The sequence below is a fragment of the Bos indicus x Bos taurus genome, chromosome 19 (genome assembly GCF_003369695.1).
Source record: "Bos indicus x Bos taurus breed Angus x Brahman F1 hybrid chromosome 19, Bos_hybrid_MaternalHap_v2.0, whole genome shotgun sequence".
Lineage (NCBI taxonomy): Eukaryota > Metazoa > Chordata > Mammalia > Artiodactyla > Bovidae > Bos > Bos indicus x Bos taurus.
Window position 1 is genome coordinate 2,052,897 of NC_040094.1, and position 22,441 is coordinate 2,075,337.

Consider the following 22,441-nt stretch of genomic DNA (forward strand, 5'->3'; position numbering starts at 1 on the left):
GAGATGGTGACTGCAGCCATGAAATTAAAAGAAGCTTGCTCCTTGGAAGAAAAGCTATGACCAATCTAGGCAGCATATTAAAAAACAGAAAGATTACTTCACTGACAAATATCCATCTAGTCAAAGCTATGATTTTTCCAGTAGTCATGTATGGATGTGAAAGTTGAACCATAAAGAAGTCTGAGTGCAAAATAAGACATGATGCTTTTGAAATGTGGTGTTAAAGAAGACTTAAGAGTCCCTTGGACTGCAAGGAGATCAAACCAGTCAATCTGAAAGGAAATCAGACCTGAATATTCCCTGGAAAGCCTGATGCTGAAGGTTCAAATTTTGGTTATCTGATACATAGAGCCAATTTGTTCCAAAAGGCCCTGATGCTTGGAAAGTTTGAAGGCATGAGAAGAAGGGGACAACAGAGGCTGAAATGGTTGGATCATATCACTGACTCAATGGACTTGAGTTTGAGCAAGCTCTGGAAGATGAAGACAGGGATGCCTAGTGTGCTTCAGTCCATGGGGTCACAAAAAGTCAGATACGATTGAGTGACTGAAAAACAACAAAAATAGGTAGTTTTATTAATGGGTGATCTCTTTTCTTTATAGTATATTTTCCTTTGCCAATGAGATTTTTCCTTTTGCAATGTTCATATTTTTAGTTGTCATCTTACGTGCTTAGATAAGTCCCTCTAACATATCTTGTAAAGACAGTTAGTAGTGCTGAACTCTTTTTTGTTTTTCTTGTCTCTAAAATTCTTTCTGTCATCTTCAAATTTGAATGATAGTCTTGCTGGGTAGAATATTCTTGTTTGTAGGGTTTTTCCTCTCATCACTTTGAATATATTGTGACACTCCCTTCTGGCCTATGCAGTTTCTGCTGAAAAGTCAGTTGATAGACTTACGAGAAGTCCTTTATATGTAACTAGTTGCTTTTATCTCATTACTTTTAATATTCTCTCTTTATCTTTATATTTTGCTATTTTAATTACAGTGTTTTATTGTGGTCTTCTTTAATTTTATCTTCTTTGGAACTCCTTTGCTACGTGGACCTGAATCTGTTTCCTTTCACAGGTTAGGGAAGTTTTCAGCTATTATGTCTTCAAATAAGTTCTCTGCCCCTTCTCTCTCTCTTCTCCTTCAGTCCCCTATACTAGTGGTCTTGAGACCACTAGAGTGCTTGATGTTGTTTCAGAGGTATCTTAAACTACCTTCATTTTATAAATATTTTAAAAACTTTTTTTTTGTTCAGTTAGGGTGATTCCCACTACTCTTTTCCAGTTAACTGATCCATTCCTTTGTATCATTTAATCTAATGTGATTCCTTTCACTGTACTTTTATTTTTTAATATATTTTTTTAATTGGAGGTTAATTACTTTACAATATTGTATTGGTTTTGCCATACATCAACATGAATCCCCCACAAGTATACACTTGTTCCCCATCCCGAACCCCGCTCCCTCTTCCCTCCCCGTACCATCCCTCTGGGTCGCCCCAGTGCACCAACCCCAAGCAACCAGTATCATGCATTGAACTTGGACTGGCGATTCATTTCATATATGATATTATACATGTTTCAATACCATTCTCCCAAATCATCCCACCCTCTCCCTCTCCCCCAGAGTCCAAAATACTGTTCTATAAATCTGTGTCTCTTTTGCTGTCTCGCATACAAGGTTATCGTTACCATCTTTCCAAATTCCATATATATGCGTTAGTATACTGTATTGGTGTTTTTCTTTCTGGCTTACTGCACTCATTTTTAAGTTTAAATTGATTTTTAAATTTAATCGTTTTTAAATTGTATTTTTAAATTAAATTTTAGTTCTATTTGGTTCTTTATATTTTCTAATTCTGTTACATTTCTCACTGTATTCTTCCTTTCTTCTCCTGAGTTCACTGAGTATCTCCATGGCTGTAGACTGCTTATCTCCATTTTGTAAACATTTTTCCTGAGATTTTGTCTTGTTCCCTCTTTGATACATATTTCTATTTCTTCATATTGCCTATTTTCTGTATTTATTTCTAGTGTTAGACAATTTGGTTACTTTACCTGATTTTGGAGAAGTGGACTCATGTAGGAGATATTCTATGGAACCTATGCACACATTCTCTTCTGGTCAGCAGAGCTATATGCTCTAAGAGTGCCCTCTATGTGGCACTGTCTGTTGTGTCAGGGCCAACTACTTTGTTGACCTTCACAGCCAGACATTCTTGGAGCTCATCTTCTTGGTACAGGACACCTTAGTTGGTGAGCTTAATGTGTGGCTTGGACCTCTTTTTCCTTGGAGAAGCTCTGCATTTGTTATTGTTCTCCTGTTTATGGGTTGCCTAGAAAGGGGAATGGGTCTTGACTATATTATGTCTCCACTCCTCATACCCATTTCATTGTAGCTCTTTCTTTATATCTTCAGTTATGGAAAATCTTTCAGCTAGTCTTGAGGTTCTTGTTGATAGTTGCTCTGTAATTGTAACTTTGGTGTGCCCATGAGAAGAGGTAAGCTCAGGGTCTTCCTATTCCTCCATCTTGGCAACATTTCTCCCCAAAATAGGATTATTATATGCATATGCAATGCAAACATGTGTGAGTATTGTTTGAAAGTATGCTTATTTTGGATTTTGTCCATAAGAGTCCTATGTGTCAGATATGAACAACTGGAATAAAAAGTACCTTTGCTTAAAAACTACCATTGTAAATAAGCAACTTGAAAGGTAAAAGCAATCATTTTTCACATTTCATAAATACATTTTATTGTATCAAGGCATGATTATACCTTGATTTTCATCTATTATTACTCTTTGCATTCCTGTGTTCACATTGAATTTCAGCCCTAACAAAAAACAAAATGAAAACAAAAAGCAGAAAAACAAACAAATAAAACCTGTAATTCATCATCTGAGCCTTATGCCAAGTCAAATATGTTCAAACAAATATAGTAACACAGTCAGGTACTGCATCAAAGCGGCTTCATGGCTTTGTAAATCCAGTTCATTTAAACATGAAAAAGAATGATGCTTGTGGATAAAAGTGTCAAATAAAACACATGATGACTGGGATGGATTTTCCACGTTGATACCCAGCTGATCTTAGACTTCAAAATGTTGCAGCCTTCCCAAATTCTACGACACCTCCCAATCTTGCAGGGAGGTTTTTAAACCTTTTGAGTTAGATACACGTTTCTTTGAGGAAAATCTAAATTCAGAGCCACTGATTTGAAACTTCACTTCCAAAATAAGCCCCAATTCAGTAAGTAGCATCTCTTAAAAGACTACAAGCATGATTTAACTATTGTCTATCAAGTTCAGGTATTTTATTACCCATTAGTATATCCAACTACCATTTATATTTTATTTTTGTCCTTTCACAAATGCAAAGGATATCATCAGACAGTTCTCAGCTCTTCTAATAGCTGACAACACAAATCATGTCAGATATAAAATTAACACCATCAAAAGTAAATATTTCAAAAATTCCAAACTCTAATGCATTTAAAAGTTAACTTGGATCAGGAACACTTCACTAAATTGAAAATATATTTTAAAAATCACATAATAACAAAAAACACTGAAAAGCAACATAATTTATGAGTGATTTTCAACTCCAGCTATCTCTCATTCTCTTTTTCTCCAATACATTTTAGAGAGAAGTTGTCTTAATTTTGTTTTGTTTTTTAATTTCTCTCACATTAAGGTTTTCCTCTAAGATGGTATGATGAAAAATGAAACTTACATATTCACTATTTGTGTTAGCTTAATTCCTATTCTATTCTTCTCCCTATGTACCATCTACCCAATAATGCTTTAAATCCTTGCATACCCTTATGAAAAAATCCATTTATTTAACATGGCATGAGGATCTCACCTCACATTACTCTTTCTTTTTTTTTTTTTTTAAATTTAATTTTATTTTTAAACTTTACAATATTGTATTAGTTTTGCCAAATATCGAAATGAATCCACCACAGGTATACCCGCGTTCCCCATCCTGAACCCTCCTCCCTCCTCCATCCCCTACCCTCCCTCTGGGTCGTCCCAGTGCACTAGCCCCAAGCATCCAGTACCGTGCATCGAACCTGGACTGGCAACTCGTTTCATACATGATATTATACATGTTTCAATGCTATTCTCCCAAATCTCCCCACCCTCTCCTTCTCCCACAGAGTCCGTAAGACTGATCTATACATCGGTATCTCTTTTGCAGTCTCATACACAGGGTTATTGTTACCATCTTTCTAAATTCCATATATGCGTTAGTATACTGTATTGGTGTTTTTCTTTCTGGCTTACTTCACTCTGTATAATAGGTTCCAGTTTCAACCATCTCATTAGAACTGATTCAAATGTATTCTTTTTAATGGCTGAGTAATACTCCATTGTGTATATGTACCACAGCTTTCTTATCCATTCATTTCATACTTATCTCCTCATTAACTCCTCTTCAGTCTCTGTTCTTCAGCCTTTCTCACCATCTTTCAGGTAATCCTGGAATTCAGGTACCAACCTTCTGTCTACTTTGTGTGTGTGTTTGGTTACATTTTTAAAATTTTCACTTTGCCTGAGGTACAGTTATTCCCTCAATCACTCTCTTCAAGAAAGAAAGAATGATTGAATACTCAAATTGAATACTGCGAATGGAAGAATAACTAAGGCAGGTTAGTTTTTTAAAGAATCAGAACAATAAACTACATGAAATAAGGTCCTTTTTATAGGACCTTTTTATAAAAATGCTTCCTAAGTCATATTTAAAACAGCATACAAACTCTACTTAGCTAAATAGTATCAATCACAAGAAGATCTTTTAAAACTTGCTTTGTGACCTGAATCAAAGTTGCTAACAGCATTTTGATGGGCCATTTGACTTTTCTGTATATGTGTGAAAACTACATGACAAGAAAAAAAAAATGTCAGAAAGCAAAAAGATTGCTTACAAACTTGTGGTAATCAAGGTGAAATGACTGCATAAGGGGTGTAGAAATCAGACCCCAAGGAGCCCAAACCCTGGAAAATCAGTTACTAGCAATAGCAAAAGTTATCCATAATTTTAACCTCAGTTTCTTATACATAAATGATTTTCCATTTCTCTTGAGTTCACAACAGCTAAGTCACCTTCAAACATAATTTTCTGTAGTTTTTTTTTTTTTTTTTCCACCTTCAGCAACCTATTCAACAGTAAAAGGTAACAAAAGAAATGCTAGATTCCTGTGATGAAAAGACTCCATGGACATTATACTCTTCTACAAACAAAGGTGAAGCTTATCATGGAGGGGGGGAGGTAGGGGGGAGGAAAGGAGGGATATTGGTATGAGAATGGGAATCATAGTTCAGCATTTCTATGCACAAGCTAGGATTCTTAGCCAGGAAGCCCCAGTAAGATTAATTATTGATTTTCTCATAAACCACCTAAGGTGGTGGTTGTTTGTTTTTCCTTACAGGATGATAAATGTATGATTTTACTTTTGATAAAAAGATTTTCACTTTGTTGAGGTTAAAAGAAGCCCCAGTAAAGAGGTTTCTGAGTGGAAGAATTTCCCAGCATGATATTTAGTGGCAGCAAATACTGTTTTCTGACTTTCCTTCATGGGCTTCCAAGGGATAGGACTTCAGGAAATATCCAGGGAGTACAAAGAAGTAATAAGAAACATGGAAATTGACTGTGTAGAGAGAAAAGGCATGATTAAGACATATTTGTTAGCAATAGACCTGAAGTCTGTGATATTACTCCTGGGTGGAAAGACAGACTCATCACAGAGATCAAGGACTAGAAGTTTGGCTTTCAGAATCAGCATCTCCCCTATCCTCAACTTCACAATGGAAGCAACATGGCTACTTACCTTCCTGCCCCCAGTGTTGATGCGAAGGGGTGTTAGAAAGGGATCGAAGATCATATGACTAGTCTCTATGTTGACTGGTGACTGCCGTTTCCCCACAGAGCAAAGATTCCAAGCTGAGTTCACCAATCCCCAGAAAGAAGGAACTAGAAACAGGAAAAAAAAAAAAAAAGTAGAATCAAGCTGGGTGGAAGGCTGGGGAAACAATGTAATAAGAACTATGGCACGAAAGTCATAAAATCAGAGAGCCATACAATGTTCCCCACCCATAGACATCCTTGGGTGTCATTATGGCAGTTTCCTAGCCTGAATCTTGGTCAACTTCTCTAAGTCTTACCTTAATGATATCTTAAGATCAGAGATTCTTATTTCAGACCCATTTATCCTGTGGCCTCTTTGATGGGTACAGTCAAAATTAATACCTTAATAAGAAGATGGCATAGACCAGCCACATCACCTGTTCATAGATATATGTTTTTTTTTCCTAAGTCGCTTCAGTCGTGTCCGACTCTGTGCGACCCCATAGACGGCAGCCCACCAGGCTCCGTCGTCCCTGGGATTCTCCAGGCAAGAACACTGGAGTGAGTTGCCATTTCCTTCTCCACTGGTCATATTGAGGTGTACTAAATATTTAGCAACTCCTAGCTGATACTTTGCTTCTTTGTTTGACAGGAATGATATAGGAATCAACCTTGTCCTAGAAAGCATTCAACATATACAAGGCATTATTCTATATGTTGTCAAGACCAAACTGAGGGAGTGATTATTTTATGAACCCCCCAATATCAGGGGGCTTCCCAGGTAGCTCAGTGGTAAAGAATCCACTTGCCAATGCAGGGACTCAGGTTCAACTCCTGGATGAGGAAGATCCCCTGGAGAAGAAGATGGCAACCCACTCCAGTATTCTTGCCTGGAGGATCCCATGGAGGGAGGAGACTGGCAGGGTCCAGTCCATAGGGTCGAAAAGAATCAGCTACAACTAAGCAACTGAGCATGCATGCATGCAATCAATGCCAAACAACAGCTTGGCAACTTGACTTAATGTAACAGCAGCTGAAGGATGTGTTCATTGATAAGCAGATAAGGATGGAATTGAGTACTGAATGGAAATATCTGAAAGGAAACCATCCACTTATTTTCAGTGTCATATTAAAGAATCTATTAAATAAATTTCTGTCCTATTTCCAGTCATATTTTACTCTCTTTAAGAAAGTTAGCAGAATAGTAGTGTAGCTAGCCTACTAATTTTATATCAGTGACGATCAGAAGCTGTTACTTCAACCTTTCCCTGCCCCCTTAGTATCTCTTTGGATCCATGCATCATGCCTCTGACATTATATGGTCATCATTCATTCATCCATCTATCACATCCATCAGCAGTACAGTGAACTATTATTGCATGTCCATTGCTGGGTTAGGTTGAATTTTGAAGGCAGATACATGTAAGAACAATTACTGCACTGTGGGTAGGGAACAGTATGCAATTAAGTCACGTGTGTATAAAACTCTAGAAGAGGAGCACCAAAGCCTGCAGCAGAGGAAGTAAAGAACATGAGCCTAACAATATAGAGCCACAACCCTCTCAAAAATACCTACTTTCTCAGGAACTCAAACTAAATACAGCTTTTAATTTACAGCAGTCATCATTCCTTCCCATGCCATGGGTGAAGAAAACAGGCAAGAGAGGAATATGGCAAATATCTGCCAAAGATACTGTGAAAGAGACAAGTATTGGGCTGGACAATATGTCTAATCTCGTCTAAATTCAAAATTCTATAACCCTTTTAACTGTTACAGCAATTATTGTGTAGAAGTGGGAGAAGAGATAAAAACAATTTCCTTAGAGCCTTAGAAGAATGCATCAACATCAAAATTAGGTGGACTTTATTGTGAAATATGGCAAATAACTTAATTTGTATAAACCCATGGTAATAAGCCTCTGGTAGCTCCATTCCCTTCAGTTTAAAAAGTTTGAATTAACTTTCCAGTTATAACAGATTTTCAAAATGGCAGCAATGACCAGTTTCAGAAGGAGAAAGAGAAGGACAAGGAGGAGAAGAAGTAGATAGGAGAATATGTACATGTTGTTCCTTAGAACTTTCATTTCCCATCATTATTTAAGTTATGTTATCACTGCAAGTCACTTTATTATTAGAAGGTACCGTGACCCAGCAAAATTAAAATTTTAAGGAAGCTCTTGCATTAAAAATATGTTTGAAAAAATATAAACTATCATCTCTAAAATGCTCTTTTAAATTCACTGAATTTTATATTTATTTCTCAATCATTTCAAGATTATTATAAAATAAAGCAAATAAAGCCTCCATCAATGCATATTCCTACCTGTTTTCATCAGTGATGTACATAAACAGGGCCAATGTGAGGATCCTGGGGATATATTCATGGCACTGCCACAAATTAGCTGTGTTACCTTAGATAGTCATTTACTCGGGCTTTTGTTGGTATCTCTGGCCTCAGACATAGGCTGAATAATAGACTCCTCCAAAGATGTCCACATCCAAACCCCAGAACCTGTGAATGTGTCACCTTATGTTGTAAAATATACTGGGAAGAAATTACTAAACCTAATTAATCAATTATAAATTATTACTAATAAGCATCTTGAGATGCATAGCTTACATGGATTATCTGGGCCCAACAAAATAACAACAGTCTATTTTCAGAGAGAGGTGTAGAAAGGTCACAGATACAGAGAAAATATTTAAGGATGGAAAGAGAGGTCAGAGAGGTCAGGAGAGGACTAAGAAACATGAGCCAATGAACACAGTTGGCCTCTACAAGCTGGAATGGGCAAAGCAACAGATTCTTCATCTAGAGACTCCAAAAGGAATGCTGACTAGCCTGATGACACTGAGACTCATTTTCACACTTCTCACCTCCAGAACTTTAAGATAATACATTTGTGTTGTTTCATGTCACTAAGTTGCTATAATTTGTCAGAACCACAACAGGAAACTAATACAATTCCCTTTCCTATGATGTCTTAGGAATCTTCCTTGGAAGGCAGATGTGTGTGATCAACATAGTAACAGCTGGTACATATTGCATTTTCAATACTCTCATGAAAATTATTAACAAAAAGAATCCAACCCCATAAATGCATTGTGCTGCTTTTTTATGGCAGTGTGGGTGGGCAGATGTTACTGTGTTTCTTTTTTTTTTTTTTTTTAATAATTTATTTTAATTGGAGGCTAATTATTTTACAATATTGTATTGGTTTTGCCATACATCAACATGAATCCTCCACAGGTACACACGTGTTCCCCATCCTGAACCCCTCTACCACCTCCCTCCCCATCCCATCCCTCTGGGTCATCCCAGGGCACCAGCCCTGAGCACCCTGTATAACGCATTGGACCTGGACTGGAGATTCATTTCACATATGATATTATACATGTTTCAATGTCATTCTCCCAAATTATCCCATCCTCGCCCTCTCCCACAGAGTACAAAAGACTGTTCTACACATCTGTGTCTCTTTTGCTGCCTCGGCATACAGGGTTATCATTATCGTCTTTCTAAATTCCATACATATGTGTTAGTATACTGTATTAGTATTTTTCTTTCCGGCTTACTTCACTCTGTATAACAGGCCCCAGTTTTATCTACCTCATTAGAACTGACTCAAATGTATTCTTTTTAATGGCTGAGTAATACTCCATTGTGTATATGTACCATTGCTTTCTTATCCATTTGTCTGCTGATGGGCATCTAGGTTGCTAACATGTCCTGGCTATTATAAACAGTACTGCGATGAACATTGGGGTACACATGTCTCTTTCAATTCTGGTTTCCTTGGTGTGTATGCCCAGCAGTGGGATTGCTTGGTCATAAGGCAGTTCTATTTCCAGTTTTTTAAGGAATCTCCAAACTGTTCTCCATAGTGGCTGTACTAGTTTGCATATCCACCAACAGTCTAAGGGGGTTCCCTTTTCTCCACACCCTCTCCAACATTTATTGCTTGTAGACTTTTGGATAGCAGCCATTCTGACTGGCATGAAATGGTAACTCATTGTGGTTTTGATTTGCATTTCTTTGATATTGAGTGATGTTGAGCCTCTTTTCATGTGTTTGTTAGCCATCTGTATGTCTTCTTTGGAGAAATGTCTGTTTAGTTCTTTGGCCCATGTTTTGTTTGGGTGGTTTATTTTTCTGGAATTGAGCTGCAGGGGTTGCTTGTATATTTTTGAGATTAATTCTTTGTCCATTGCTTCAGTTGCTATTATTTTCTACCATTCTGAAGGCTGTCTTTTCACCTTGCTTATAGTTTCCTTTGTTGTGTAGAAGCTTTTAAGTTTAATTAGGTCCAATTTGTTTATTTTTGCTTTTATTTGCTATATTCTGGGAGGTAGGTCATAGAGGATTATGCTGTGATTTATGTTGGAGAGTGTTTTGCCTATGTTCTCCTCTAGGAGTTGTACAGTTTCTGGTCTTATGTTTAGATCTTTAATCCATTTTGAGTTTATTTTTGTGTATGGTTTTAGAAAGTGTTCTAGTTTAATTCTTTTACAAGTGGCTGACCAGTTTTACCACTTGTTAAAGAGATTGTCTTTTCTCCATTGTATATACTTGCCTCCTTTGTCAAAGACAAGGTGTCCATAGGTGTGAGGATTTATCTCTGGGATTTCTATTTTGTTCCATTGATCTATATTTGTGTCTTTGTGCCAGTACCATACTGTCTTGATGACTGTGGCTTTGTAGTAGAGCCTGAAGTCACGTAGGTTGATTCCTCCAGTTCCATTCTTCTTTCTCAAGATTGCTTTGACTATCAGAGGTTTTCTTTGTATTTCCATACAAATTGTGAAATTATTTGTTCTAGCTCTGTGAAAAATACCGTTGGTAACTTGATAGGGATTGCATTGAATCTATAGATTGCTTTGGGTAATATACTCATTTTCACCATATTGATTCTTCTGCTCCATGAACACGGTATATTTCTCCACTGGTGAAGGAAATCAAAGATGGCACTAATATATGGAGAAATATACCATGCTACTGTGTTTCATTAATAAACTTCACACCCCAAAAGTACCCCTATAAAAACACAAACAGTGGAAGTTTTATACGAACATCTGATTTGCTTTTAAATTGGGCATGGCATTCTTTATGACAAAAAGTTTCAGGGTTTTATACATCCACTGAACTGCTAAAGCCTGTTTGTCTTGTTCTAACTACATGCTTAGACAATTGAGAATCACTCTGTTTTGTTCAAGTGTACCATTATCTTCATTTCTGAAAGGGAATCAAAGTTTATTCACCATTGGATTACTCATTTTAAGTTAGCCAGAAATTAATGATCTTTCAGAAACCAAAGCCGCCTTAGAGGTCATCTAATCTAAATGGCTACAATGGAATGAAAGCCATAAGGGGAGAGAATGTCCTCAGCTCAAAACCAAACAGCCAGGGAGAGGTAGGGAAGGACAGAGTAAGCATCAGTACTCAGGTCTCAAGACTCAAACTGCTTGAAATCCCTTGGTACCTAGCAGTTTTCATACATGAGCAGATTATCAGAATCAGGGTTTCAGTGTTAAGTTGTTGTTGTGGCCATTGTAAAACTTTTGCTGCCATTTCTTTTTTGGTAAAGCAAGAGGAACATTAATGTCTAGACTCCAGTTGAAATCAATTTAAAGTGCAAAAGTTCAAATCAGTTGCTTTACATATCAATCATTCCAAAAAAGTTTAGGACTTTAGAAAACCATTCTACTGTAGGTGGGTAGAATAAGCTTTTGTTTCATGTAAGAAAAGATGTGTTTAATCTTCAGGGCCCCAAGAAGACCTAATGGGGATGACTGCTCATGAAGAGCTGGACTGATGAAAGAAGTCAGTGCTCTTAGAATCACTGTATGTGTTGAGACATAATTAATGGGTCAAACCAGTCCAGGGACCTCAGGTGAAAAAAGGACCTAGAATAGGTCTACAAATGTGGTGTTAATCTAGGTTATATGGAAATGCTATAAGAGGAAGGCTGTGAAAACAGAACAAGGGGTGCCCATACTTATTCAGTCCAGTTGCTCAGTAGTGTCCGACTCTTTGCTACCCCATGAACCATAGCAAGCCAGGCCTCCCTGTCCATCACCAACTGCCAGAGTCCACCCACACTCATGTGCAATGAGTCGGTGATGCCATCCAACTATCTCATCCTCTGTTGTCCCCTTCTCCTCCTGTCCTCAATCTTTCCCAGTATCAGGGTCTTTTCAAATGAGTCAGCTCTTTGCATCAGGTGGCCACAGTATTGGAGTTTCAGCTTCAATATCAGTCCTTCCAATGAACACCCAGGACTGATCTCCTTTAGGAAGGACTGGTTGGATCTCTTTACAGTCCAAGGGACTCTCAAGAGGCTTCTCCAAAACCACAGTTCAAAAGCATCAATTCTTCAGTGCTCAGCTTTCTTTATAGTCCAACTCTCACATCCATACAAAACTACTGGATAAACTATAGCCTTGACTAGATGGATCTTTGTTGACAAAGTAATGTCTCAGCTTTTTAGTATGCTGTCTAGGTTGGTCATAACTTTTCTTCCAAGGAGTAAACGTCTTTTAATTTCATGGCTGCAATCACCATCTGCAGTGATTTTGGAGTCCAGAAAAATAAAGTCAGCCACTGTTTCCACTGCTTCCCCATCTATTTGCCATGAAGTGATGGGACTGGATGCCATGATCTTAGTTTTCTGAATGTTGAGCTTTAAGCCAACTTTTTCACTCTCCTCTTGCACTTTCATCAAGAGGCTCTTTAGTTCTTCTTCACTTTCAGCCATGGAATGAGCCTGTGGATTTTACCTGCAGAGCAAATCTGGGCAAATGAACTAAGGCTTCAAGATTCAGAGTAAGAAACTCTCCCTCTATGGATTTGTGCAGAGCTCTCAGTTATCCCCAGACTTTTAATACTTAACTATGCTCCATATTTTTGATCCTTCAGGTTTATAAACACCTGATATTACCCTTGGAAAGAGAAGTGTCTTTGTAGAATGCTAGGAGAGTTTCTATTCCCAAATTTAAAGAATCACTGCTGAATTATTTTTCTAACTCCCATGGTTGTCCCAGTAAAAATTTTAATTTTCTGCCATTTTTTATTTTGTTAGTTATTTTTAAATTAATTTTATTTTACAATATTGTATTGGTTTTGCCATACGCTGACTTGAATCTGCCATGAGTGCACACGTGTTCCCCATCCTGAACCCCCCTCCCACCTCCCTCCCTATCCCATCCCTCTGGACCATCCCAGTGCACCAGTCCCAAGCACTCTGTATCATGCATCAAACCTGGATTGGAGATTTGTTTCACATATGCTATTTTACATGTTTCAATGTCATTCTCCCAAATCATCCCATCCTTGCCCTCTCCCACAGAGTCCAAAAGACTGTTCTATACATCTGTGTCTCTTTTGCTTCCTCGCATACAGGGTTATTGTTACCTTCTTTCTAAATTCCATATATATGCGTTAGTATACTGTATTGGTGTTTTTCTTTCCAGCTTACTTCACTCTGTATAATAGGCTCCAGTTTCATCCACCTCATTAGAACTGATTCAAATGTATTCTTTTTAATGGCTGAGTAATACTCCATTGTGTATATGCACCACAGCTTGCTTATCCATTCATCTGCTGATGGACATCTAGGTTGCTTCCATGTCCTGGCTATTATAAACAGTGTTGTGATAAACATTGGGGTACATGTGTCTCTTTCGATTCTGGTTTCCTCAGTGTGTATGCCCAGCAGTGGGATTGCTGGGTCATAAGGCAGTTCTATTTCCAGTTTTTTAAGGAATCTCCACACTGTCATGCATTGGAGAAGGAAATAGCAACCCACTCCAGTGTTCTTGCCTGGAGAATCCCAGGGATAGGGGAGCCTGGTGGGCTGCCGTCTATGGTGTTGCACAGAGTCGGACACGACTGAAGTGACTTAGCAGCAACACTGTTCTCCATAGTGGCTATACTAGTTTGCATTCCCACCAACAGTCTAAGAGGGTTCCCTTTTCTCCACACACTCTCCAGAATTTATTGCTTGTAGACTTTTTTTTTTTTTTTTTAAACTTTACATAATTGTATTAGGTAGACTTTTGGATAGCAGCCATTCTGACTGGCGTGAAATGGTACCTCATTGTGGTTTTGATTTGCATTTATTTGATATTGATCGATGTTGAGCATCTTTTCATGTGTTTGTTAGACATCTGTATGTCTTCTGCCCTTTTTAAAAAAGCATCAGTCATTATGGCTTGTTGGCTATGGAGGTGTCATTTTCTAGCCTGACTGATACAACTTACTTTTGAGGAAAATGTGAATGTAAATAAAGTAAAATAGAGTGAAAATTAATTAGTGGACAACTTGTCTGAAATGTCTGAATGGCATCATCTCTAGAATCCTTTTCACACAATCTTTTAATTTACATATAAACTAGAACACACACCAGACTTAGAAAGCTTTGCAAATTAATTTTCACAGAGCCTAAACAAATGGAACTTAACTGCTTCATCACAGCTATTTGTTATCTTGCCAAAACATTTCCCTGTGTTAATGCTGTCGTTGTATCATAAACTACAAATTCCAATAGTATCTTGGCTCTGGATCTAGTGAGCTATACAGGATGTGCAGTGACTGTGATTTCAGCTGCTTAAAGCATGAGTCTTGGAAAACTCAAAGTGAAACCTATCAGCTGCTTTTTCAAAAACAAGTAAAACAAAAAGCTCAAGTTAGTTTATTAACACATCATGGTAACTCCCAGATAAAACCAAAAGTCTATCACTAGAAAGAAATAGTTTGAGAGAACAATGAACTAGAGGGATTAATTCTGATAGAGTTAAAATTTATCTTGGTGGCATTTTTATCCTAGAAAAGAATCTCTAAACTCAGATTGAGCTTTTAGGCATCCTCCTTATTCATCTGTCCTGAATTGTCATTTGTCATTTCAGCAGAATTTCCAGAGACCCTGCTGTTATGGTAGGGAGTTTGGCAGTTGGAATTAATTTATGGAATTTATGGGACTCACTAAATTCTATGGAAACAAAACAGACTCAATTGAAAAGTGTTTATTGGCAACCTATTATGTGCCAAGCATTAGGCTTGATACTGAGAATTCCTGCAGCAAATATTTACTGAGGACCTATGCTATATGCCAGGCAATGTCATAATTTCTGGGTAGTCAGCAATAAATAAAACAGATATGGTTCCTGCTCTCATGATCCTGCCATCTAGTGAGGAATATGGGAGATATTGTTCATCTTATTGTTTATCTCCAAGTTTATATATGCATATACATGTAATAAGAACTACTTGTAAGTATGTTCTAGAAACAAAACAGTTATGAATTATAGAATATAGTATGGATGGGTAGATAACCTAGATAGAATGGTAAGAAATAATTTCTTTGGAAGTGACATCTAACAGACTCTCAAAGGACTGAGAGCAGTTACTCTTGGAAGAATGGCAGGGGAGAGGGTGTTCAAGGCAGAGGAGAGGTACAGGTCTTAGCAGAGAAGAGACTCATGTGTTCAAGCAGTGGAGAGGAAGTCAGTTAATCTGAACTTTATGAGCCAGATGAGAAGAAAAATAAGATGAGATGAGTTTTGCCGGGGAGACTGGGGACAGGGATTTGCATTTTACCAGGGACAGGGATTTGTATTAGAAAGCAACCAGGAATTTGGGCCAAGGGAGTGTTATGGTCTGATTTATGAAGTAAACACATGCATCTACCTTGGTTGGAATACAACCAAGAGTGAGCTTGATGACCCTTGGAGTAGTTTCCAATAGGAAAATAATTGGTTTCTAAGCAACAGTTGGGTTTTTATGAGAATTTAATCCTATCACTTTTTTTTTTAAATTTTACCTTGAAGGCACACTAATTGAATGTTTTAAAAACACTTTTCTTCAACATATGTGCCCATAAAGCAGCATTTTCCCATAAGCCAAATAGAGCATTACAAGTAATCATTTGAAGCAAGGGATGAAGAGATTCAACTAAGAAAACCTTCTTCTGCTTTCAAGCAATAAACTAAGTCCTCAACTTTTCAGCCAAAGGAAAGCAAATGAAATTTGGAAAAATGAATACTGGCATAAAACATTTTCAGTGAATTCAATCTTACAAATAAAGGCTCCATTTCAATACAGCAATCTCCATTTTAGGATTATAAAGCATATGCATATATTTTAAATAAGAATTTTTCTTTGCTTTTTCCTCACCAGAGCTGATTTATGGTCCCTCTCCTTATTCTTAACTGTAGTAAATCTCCATTTTGAGCCATTATTAATAAGCATGTTTGAAATGCTCACTGCTGCAGGTGTTGGCTGCTTCATATTTTAGATTTATATAATGAGGGGAACTGGCTTTGAATAATTCCGTTGCTACTGGACTCTTCTCCACTGTTGGGATGCTGATGCAAATTACATGGAGGGCTTCTAACTAGGGCTTCCCTTTCTCTCATTTGGGAGTCTCTAAAGTGTTGGAAATATTCTACTCAATACCATTCATTTAAAATGGTATTCATCTAAAAATTATGGAACATTTCCAATGAGCCAGTTTTTTTTTGTTGTTGTTGTTGTTGTTTGTTTGTTTTTTGTTTTTTTTTAATGCCCCTACTCTAATGGAGACCTTTAACGGTGGGAAGACAGGCAAGCTAACAAATCATGTTATAATAAAATATGTTATAATTAGGCACGTGAATATTAAAATCTAAATAGAGACAGGGGAGTAAACTGACTCTGCTCCTTCCCTAAAGTTCGGCATTAGCCTTTCTAGCAGAAGAGACATTTGGATTCATCCAAATGTATGAATAGAAGCTGCAAGCCATGCAAGTCTTATACTAGTTAAAAGATGAAAGTTTTCTTAGAAACTGAGAGAAATTATTGCTGGAATTTGAATAACTATTATGCAGGGAGATTTTAAGCCATTGAATCATCTGACTTCTCCAACTTGGAGAGTTTTTTTATTGTATAGGAGAAAGACCATGAGCTACCATATCCTTAACAGCTGGTGGGGAAGAGAAGAAGCTTTCAGGCCCCCACACAACCCAACCTGAATTCAGAGAAGGAACCAGTGTAGGTCATAGGATTGGTCACTTAATTTCATACTTTTGATGGGCCATATGAAATTAATTATTACAACTCTTAATGTCTAGATGAATGAAGGGAGTGAACAGTGATATAGGTTATCCTAAATGGTTTTATCACCAAAGAAAATAATTTTAATTTAGCTTTAGCATTTGTTGAATAATTTGTTTGCACAGTGGCTTCAACAATTCATTGAAATTAGTTATAATATGGTAACTGGCTTGCATCCCTGAAAACACATCAACAGAGAGTTAAGTAAAAGGAAGAGGGGAGTTTTCCTAGCTCTGTGCTAGGAATTAGGTATATCTTATTTTCCTTAATCCTCCCCACAGAAAAATCTTATTTTGCTTAATCCTCCCCACAATTCTATGAGATAATATGATTGCTATTTTTCAGATGAGAAAAAATAAGACTTAAAGTGGTTATGTGACTTTCCAAGACCATTTAGCCAGAAAGTAGATGCTGCTGTTATTTAATTCTGTCCAACTCTTTTGTGATCCCATGGACTGTAGCCAACCAGGCTCCTCTGCCCATGGGATTTCCCAGGCAAGAATACTGGAGTGGGTTGTCATTCCCTTTTGCAATCCAGTAAGCAGAGGGACTAGACTTTGAGATTAGTTCTTTTGTCTAAGATAAAGAAATAACCAGACAGACAAAGGAACCAAAGTAATGCTTGTGTAGTAACATGTGAAACAATACACAGGTGTATAAAACAGGTAATCATCTCCCTCTTCTTTCTTCCAATGTCAATCCTGAGGTAATTAGTGTGAATAATTTAACATCTTTCACCATGCTCATACAAACACATTCAAATACATATACATATGGAGAATTTCCACTTATAAAAAAACATTTTGCTTCAAGCAACAGTATACATGTCCTCCATGTGTAAGAGCTACAGAGTTACTCATCCATGTGTAAAGCTACAGGTTGAGTATACCTTACTTTTCTAAACCCATTTCATAGATGAAAGACAGTAAGATTAGTTCAATTTTATTTTACTACGAAAATTAATGCTGCAATAAATACCTTCAAATATACTTTTCATATTAGTAGTATTTTTTAGTCAAAGTATGTTGTTGTTATTCAGTTGCTAAGTCATATCTGACTCCTTGTGACTCCATGGACTGCAGCACACCAGGCTCCTGTGTCCTCCATATCTCCTGGAGTCAGCTCAAATTCACGTCCAATGAGACAGTGATGCTATCGAACCATCTCATGTTGTGTCACTCCCTTCTTCTTTTGCCTTCAATATTTTCCTAAAGTATGCACATGCTTTATTTTAATAGATGCTACCTCATAACTTTAAAAAATACTGGCAGTGTCTATGAATACTTGTGTTCCTATCATCTACATTTCCCCATAATCTCCATGACCCTAAATGCTATTTGCTTGTTTATTTATTTTTTTTTTGGGGGGGGGGGAGTTGCATTTTTTTCTTCTTTAAAAACAAAAACAAAAACAAAACAAAACTTTAACTAGAGGAAAATTACTTTATAATATTGTGATGATTTTTGTCATACATTAACATGAATTGGCCATAGGTATACATATGTCCCCTCCCTCTTAAACCTCCATCCCAAGTCGCTCCCAATGTCAACCCTCTAGGTTGTCACCGAGCACCTACTTTGGGTTCCCTGCATCATACATCCAACTCCCACTGGCTATCTATTTTACATATGGTAATGTGTATGTTTAACTACTGTCTCTCAAATCATCGCACCCTCTCCTCGCCCCTCTCCTTTGCTGTGCTTTAAGTAAGATCCCAGATGACACCACCCTTATGGCAGAATGTGAATAGGAACTAAAAAGCCTCTTGATGAAAGTGAAAGAGGAGACTGAAAAAGTTGGCTTAAAGCTCAACATTCAGAAAATGAAGATCATGGCATCTGGTCCTATCACTTCATGGCAAATAGATGGGGAAAAGGTGGAAACAGAGTCAGACTTTATTTTAGGGGGTTCCAAAATCACTGCAGATGGTGATTGCAGCCATTAAATTAAAAGACACTTACTCCTTGGAAGGAAAGTTATGACCAACCTAGACAGCATACTAAAAAGCTGAGACATTACTTTGCAAGCAAAGGTCCATCTAGTCAAGGCTATGGTTTTTCCAGTAGTCATGTATGGATGTGAGAGTTGGACTGCTGAAGAAAGCTGAGTGCCAAATAATTGATGCTTTTGAACTGTGGTGTTGGAGAAGACTCTTGAGAGTCCCTTGGGCTGCAAGGAGATCCAACCAGTCAATTCTGAAGGAGATCAGTCCTGAGTGTTCTTTGGAAGGAATGATGCTAAAGCTGAAACTCCAATACTTTGGCCACCTCATGTGAAGAGTTGACCCATTGCAGAAAACCCTGATGCTGGGAGGCATTGGGGGCAGGAGGAGAAAGGGACAACAGAGAATTAGATGGCTGGGTTGCATCACCGACTCGATGGACATGAGTTTGAGGGAACTCCGGGAGTTGGTGATGGACAGGGAGGCCTGGTGTGCTGCAATGAATGAGGTCGCAAAGAGTCGGACACGACTGAGCTACTGAACTGAACTGAGGTAAGATCCTCAGTACTATTTTTCTAGATTCCATATATGTGTGTTAATATACCATGATATTTGTCTTTCTCTTTCTGATTTACTTCACTTTGTATGCTGCTGCTGCTGCTAAGTCGCTTCAGTCGTGTCCAACTCTGTGCGACCCCAGAGATGGCAGCCCACCAGGCTCCCCTGTCCCTGGGATTCTCCAGGCAAGAACACTGGAGTAGGTTGCCATTTCCTTCTCCAGTGCATGAAAGTGAAAAGTGAAAGTGAAATCGCTCAGCCGTGTCTGACTCATAGCGACCCCATGGAGTGCAGCCTACCAGGCTCCTCCATCCATGGGATTTTCCAGGCAAGAGTACTGGAGTGGGGTGCCATTTCCTTCTCCATCACTCTGTATAATAGGCTCTATTTGTTTGTTTATTTTGTTGTGGCAATCTAACAGGAAGCATGGAATTTCACTGATTTAATTTGCTTTCCTTAACTACTGCCCAGGATGAGTATCTTGTCATATGCTCATTAACTATTTTAATTTCTCTTTTGATCATATTCTTCATGTATTTTTCTCTGGACTATTTATGCTTTTATGTGATTTTTACCTATCATTTGGATTGTAGAAATAATAGACCTCTATCACATGCTATAAATATTTTCTCCTAGCCTATTCCTAATTTGGTTATCTAGGGATTTTTAAAATTTTATATGGTTGGATTATCCATCTATTTGTGAATAAGATTCTGTGTTTTCTGTATTATTTCATATTGCATAATCAACTAGAGTATATAAGCATTTTTCTTTTTTGTTTTTGATTGATTCTTATTTATTTTTTTGTTTTATTTTTATTTTTAATATAAATTTATGTATTTAAATGGAGGTTAATTACTTTACAATATTGTATTGGTTTTACCATACATCAACATGATTCCGCCACAGGTATACACGTGTTCCCCATCCCGAACCCCGCTCTTTCCTCCCTCCCTTTACCATCCCTCTGGGTCATCCCAGTGCACCAGCCACAAGCCACCAGTATCATGCATCGAACTTGGACTGGTGATTCATTTCATATATGATATTACACATGTTTCAATGCCATTCTCCCAAATCATCCCACCCTCTCCCTCTCCCACAGAGTCCAAAAGACTGTTCTATATATCTGTATCTCTTTTGCTCTCTCGCATATAGGGTTATCGTTACCATCTTTCTAAATTCCATCTATATATGCGTTAGTATACTGTATTGGTGTTTTTCTTTCTGGCTTACTTCACTCTGTATAATAGGCTCCAGTTTCATCCACCTCATTAGAACTGATTCAAATGTATTCTTTTTAATGGCTGAGTAATACTCCATTGTGTATATATACCACAGCTTTCTTATCCATTCATCTGCTGATGGACATCTAGGTTGTTTCCATGTCCTGGCTATTATAAACAGTGCTGCAACGAACACTGAGGTAAAGATGCTCAACATCACTCATTATCAGAGAAATGCAAATCAAAACCACAATTAGGTACCATTTCACACCAGTCAGAATGGCTGTGATCCAAAAGTATACAAGCAATAAACGCTGGAGAGGGTGTGGGGAAAAGGAAACCCTCTTACACTTAGTGGGAATGCAAACTAGCATAAGCATTTTTCTAAATGTTAAAAATATTTTATTGTTATAATTTCTACAATTTTATCTTATACTATGACACAGGGGTTTAAGATTTTTCCCAGATATAAAGTGAATAAGCCATTATTATTAATTAAATAAATGATCATTTGTGACCAAATTGAGTGTTACTTTTATCACATATTAAGTTTCCATATACATTACATTAGATTTTTCCAATTTTTCTGGATTATCCAAACTATATTTATATTCATATGTTAGTGCCATATTGTTTTAAGCATAGTAAAATTTAAGACCATTTATGAGATCAGGCTTTCTGCTCCCTTTTCCCCTGCTACCTTTAAAGGACCATAAATGTTCCAGGGAAACTTGCTATAATTAGTGATTCTAGATACTTAACTACTCTAAATTCTGAAAAATTTACCAACATACTGTTGGACAACTATTCCATATAAATTCAAACATCTGGTGAAACACTTAAAATCCTGCAAAACATGTGGATATCTCAGAATACAGTGTCCTTTACCTGTATCTAGTTGAGTGCCCTATATCCATATCCATATTGTAGACTTTCTCTCCTTCTAATTCTCATTCTGTCTTTATGTATGCATAAAGTTACCTATTATACACATGTCAAAAGTTGGCAAATTGTGAGAGCTCTGCTGCCCAGATGCGTGTGAAGATGAGTAGTCATTTGCAATTCAGTGTGTTCACATTTACGTAATCTTACAGAAATCTCAAGCAGTTTCAGTCTGTCTTGACTTTGGCAGGTATTTAAGGCATTTTCTTTACCATTTGCAAAAGTAAGGGCTTTATTATCTTCATAATGCATCAGGAAAATTAATCTTCATGCCACCACTGAATCCTGGGACCCAAATACAGTAGAATCAGTCACTAAACAGGGAACAGAAACACACAAATGATCTGTCGGTCTTTTCCCAGTTCTGCACTGGGATGGATTGTTCAATAAGCCTGCATGTATTTTCTGTTGAGATTCTATATTTAGCTTCTATAACATGGTGACTTCTACCAACACGTTTAACTTCTCTTCTTAACATTCCTATTTGACTCTTGATCACCATGCTTCTTATTAGCAAGCAAGAAAACATGCAGGCATTTCACTAGCTATAGATCTCTATCATCCCCAACAATCTTATCAAAGATCAAATCTGGGTGAGTTCTCCGCTTTGGAATGATTCTTGTCCAACCTAGGTACCACTAGCCTAATCCAGATTCCCAATTCCATGTACTTTACTTTTTGCAATAATTCCTTATAAATTCCCCAAGTCCAGGGAATGTTCCACATCACAAATGGCATGAGAGCTGAGCATACAAGGAAGAACCATGACTGGAAAATGGGCTAAATCTGTGATTCACAACAGAATTTAGTACACAATAAGATTAATATAATATTACTGTTGC

The 22,441-nt window shown here is 37.5% G+C and overlaps 1 protein-coding gene across 1 annotated transcript in view; it reads right to left on the minus strand.

Annotated features, from left to right (window-relative positions):
- CA10 (carbonic anhydrase 10) overlaps window positions 1-22,441 on the minus strand; it is an 855,303-nt gene that overhangs the window by 497,517 nt on the left and 335,345 nt on the right. The window contains exon 4 of the mRNA XM_027517027.1: window positions 5,826-5,968. Within this exon, the coding sequence (XP_027372828.1) occupies window positions 5,826-5,968 (143 nt within the window). The remainder of the gene's footprint in view (window positions 1-5,825; window positions 5,969-22,441) is intronic.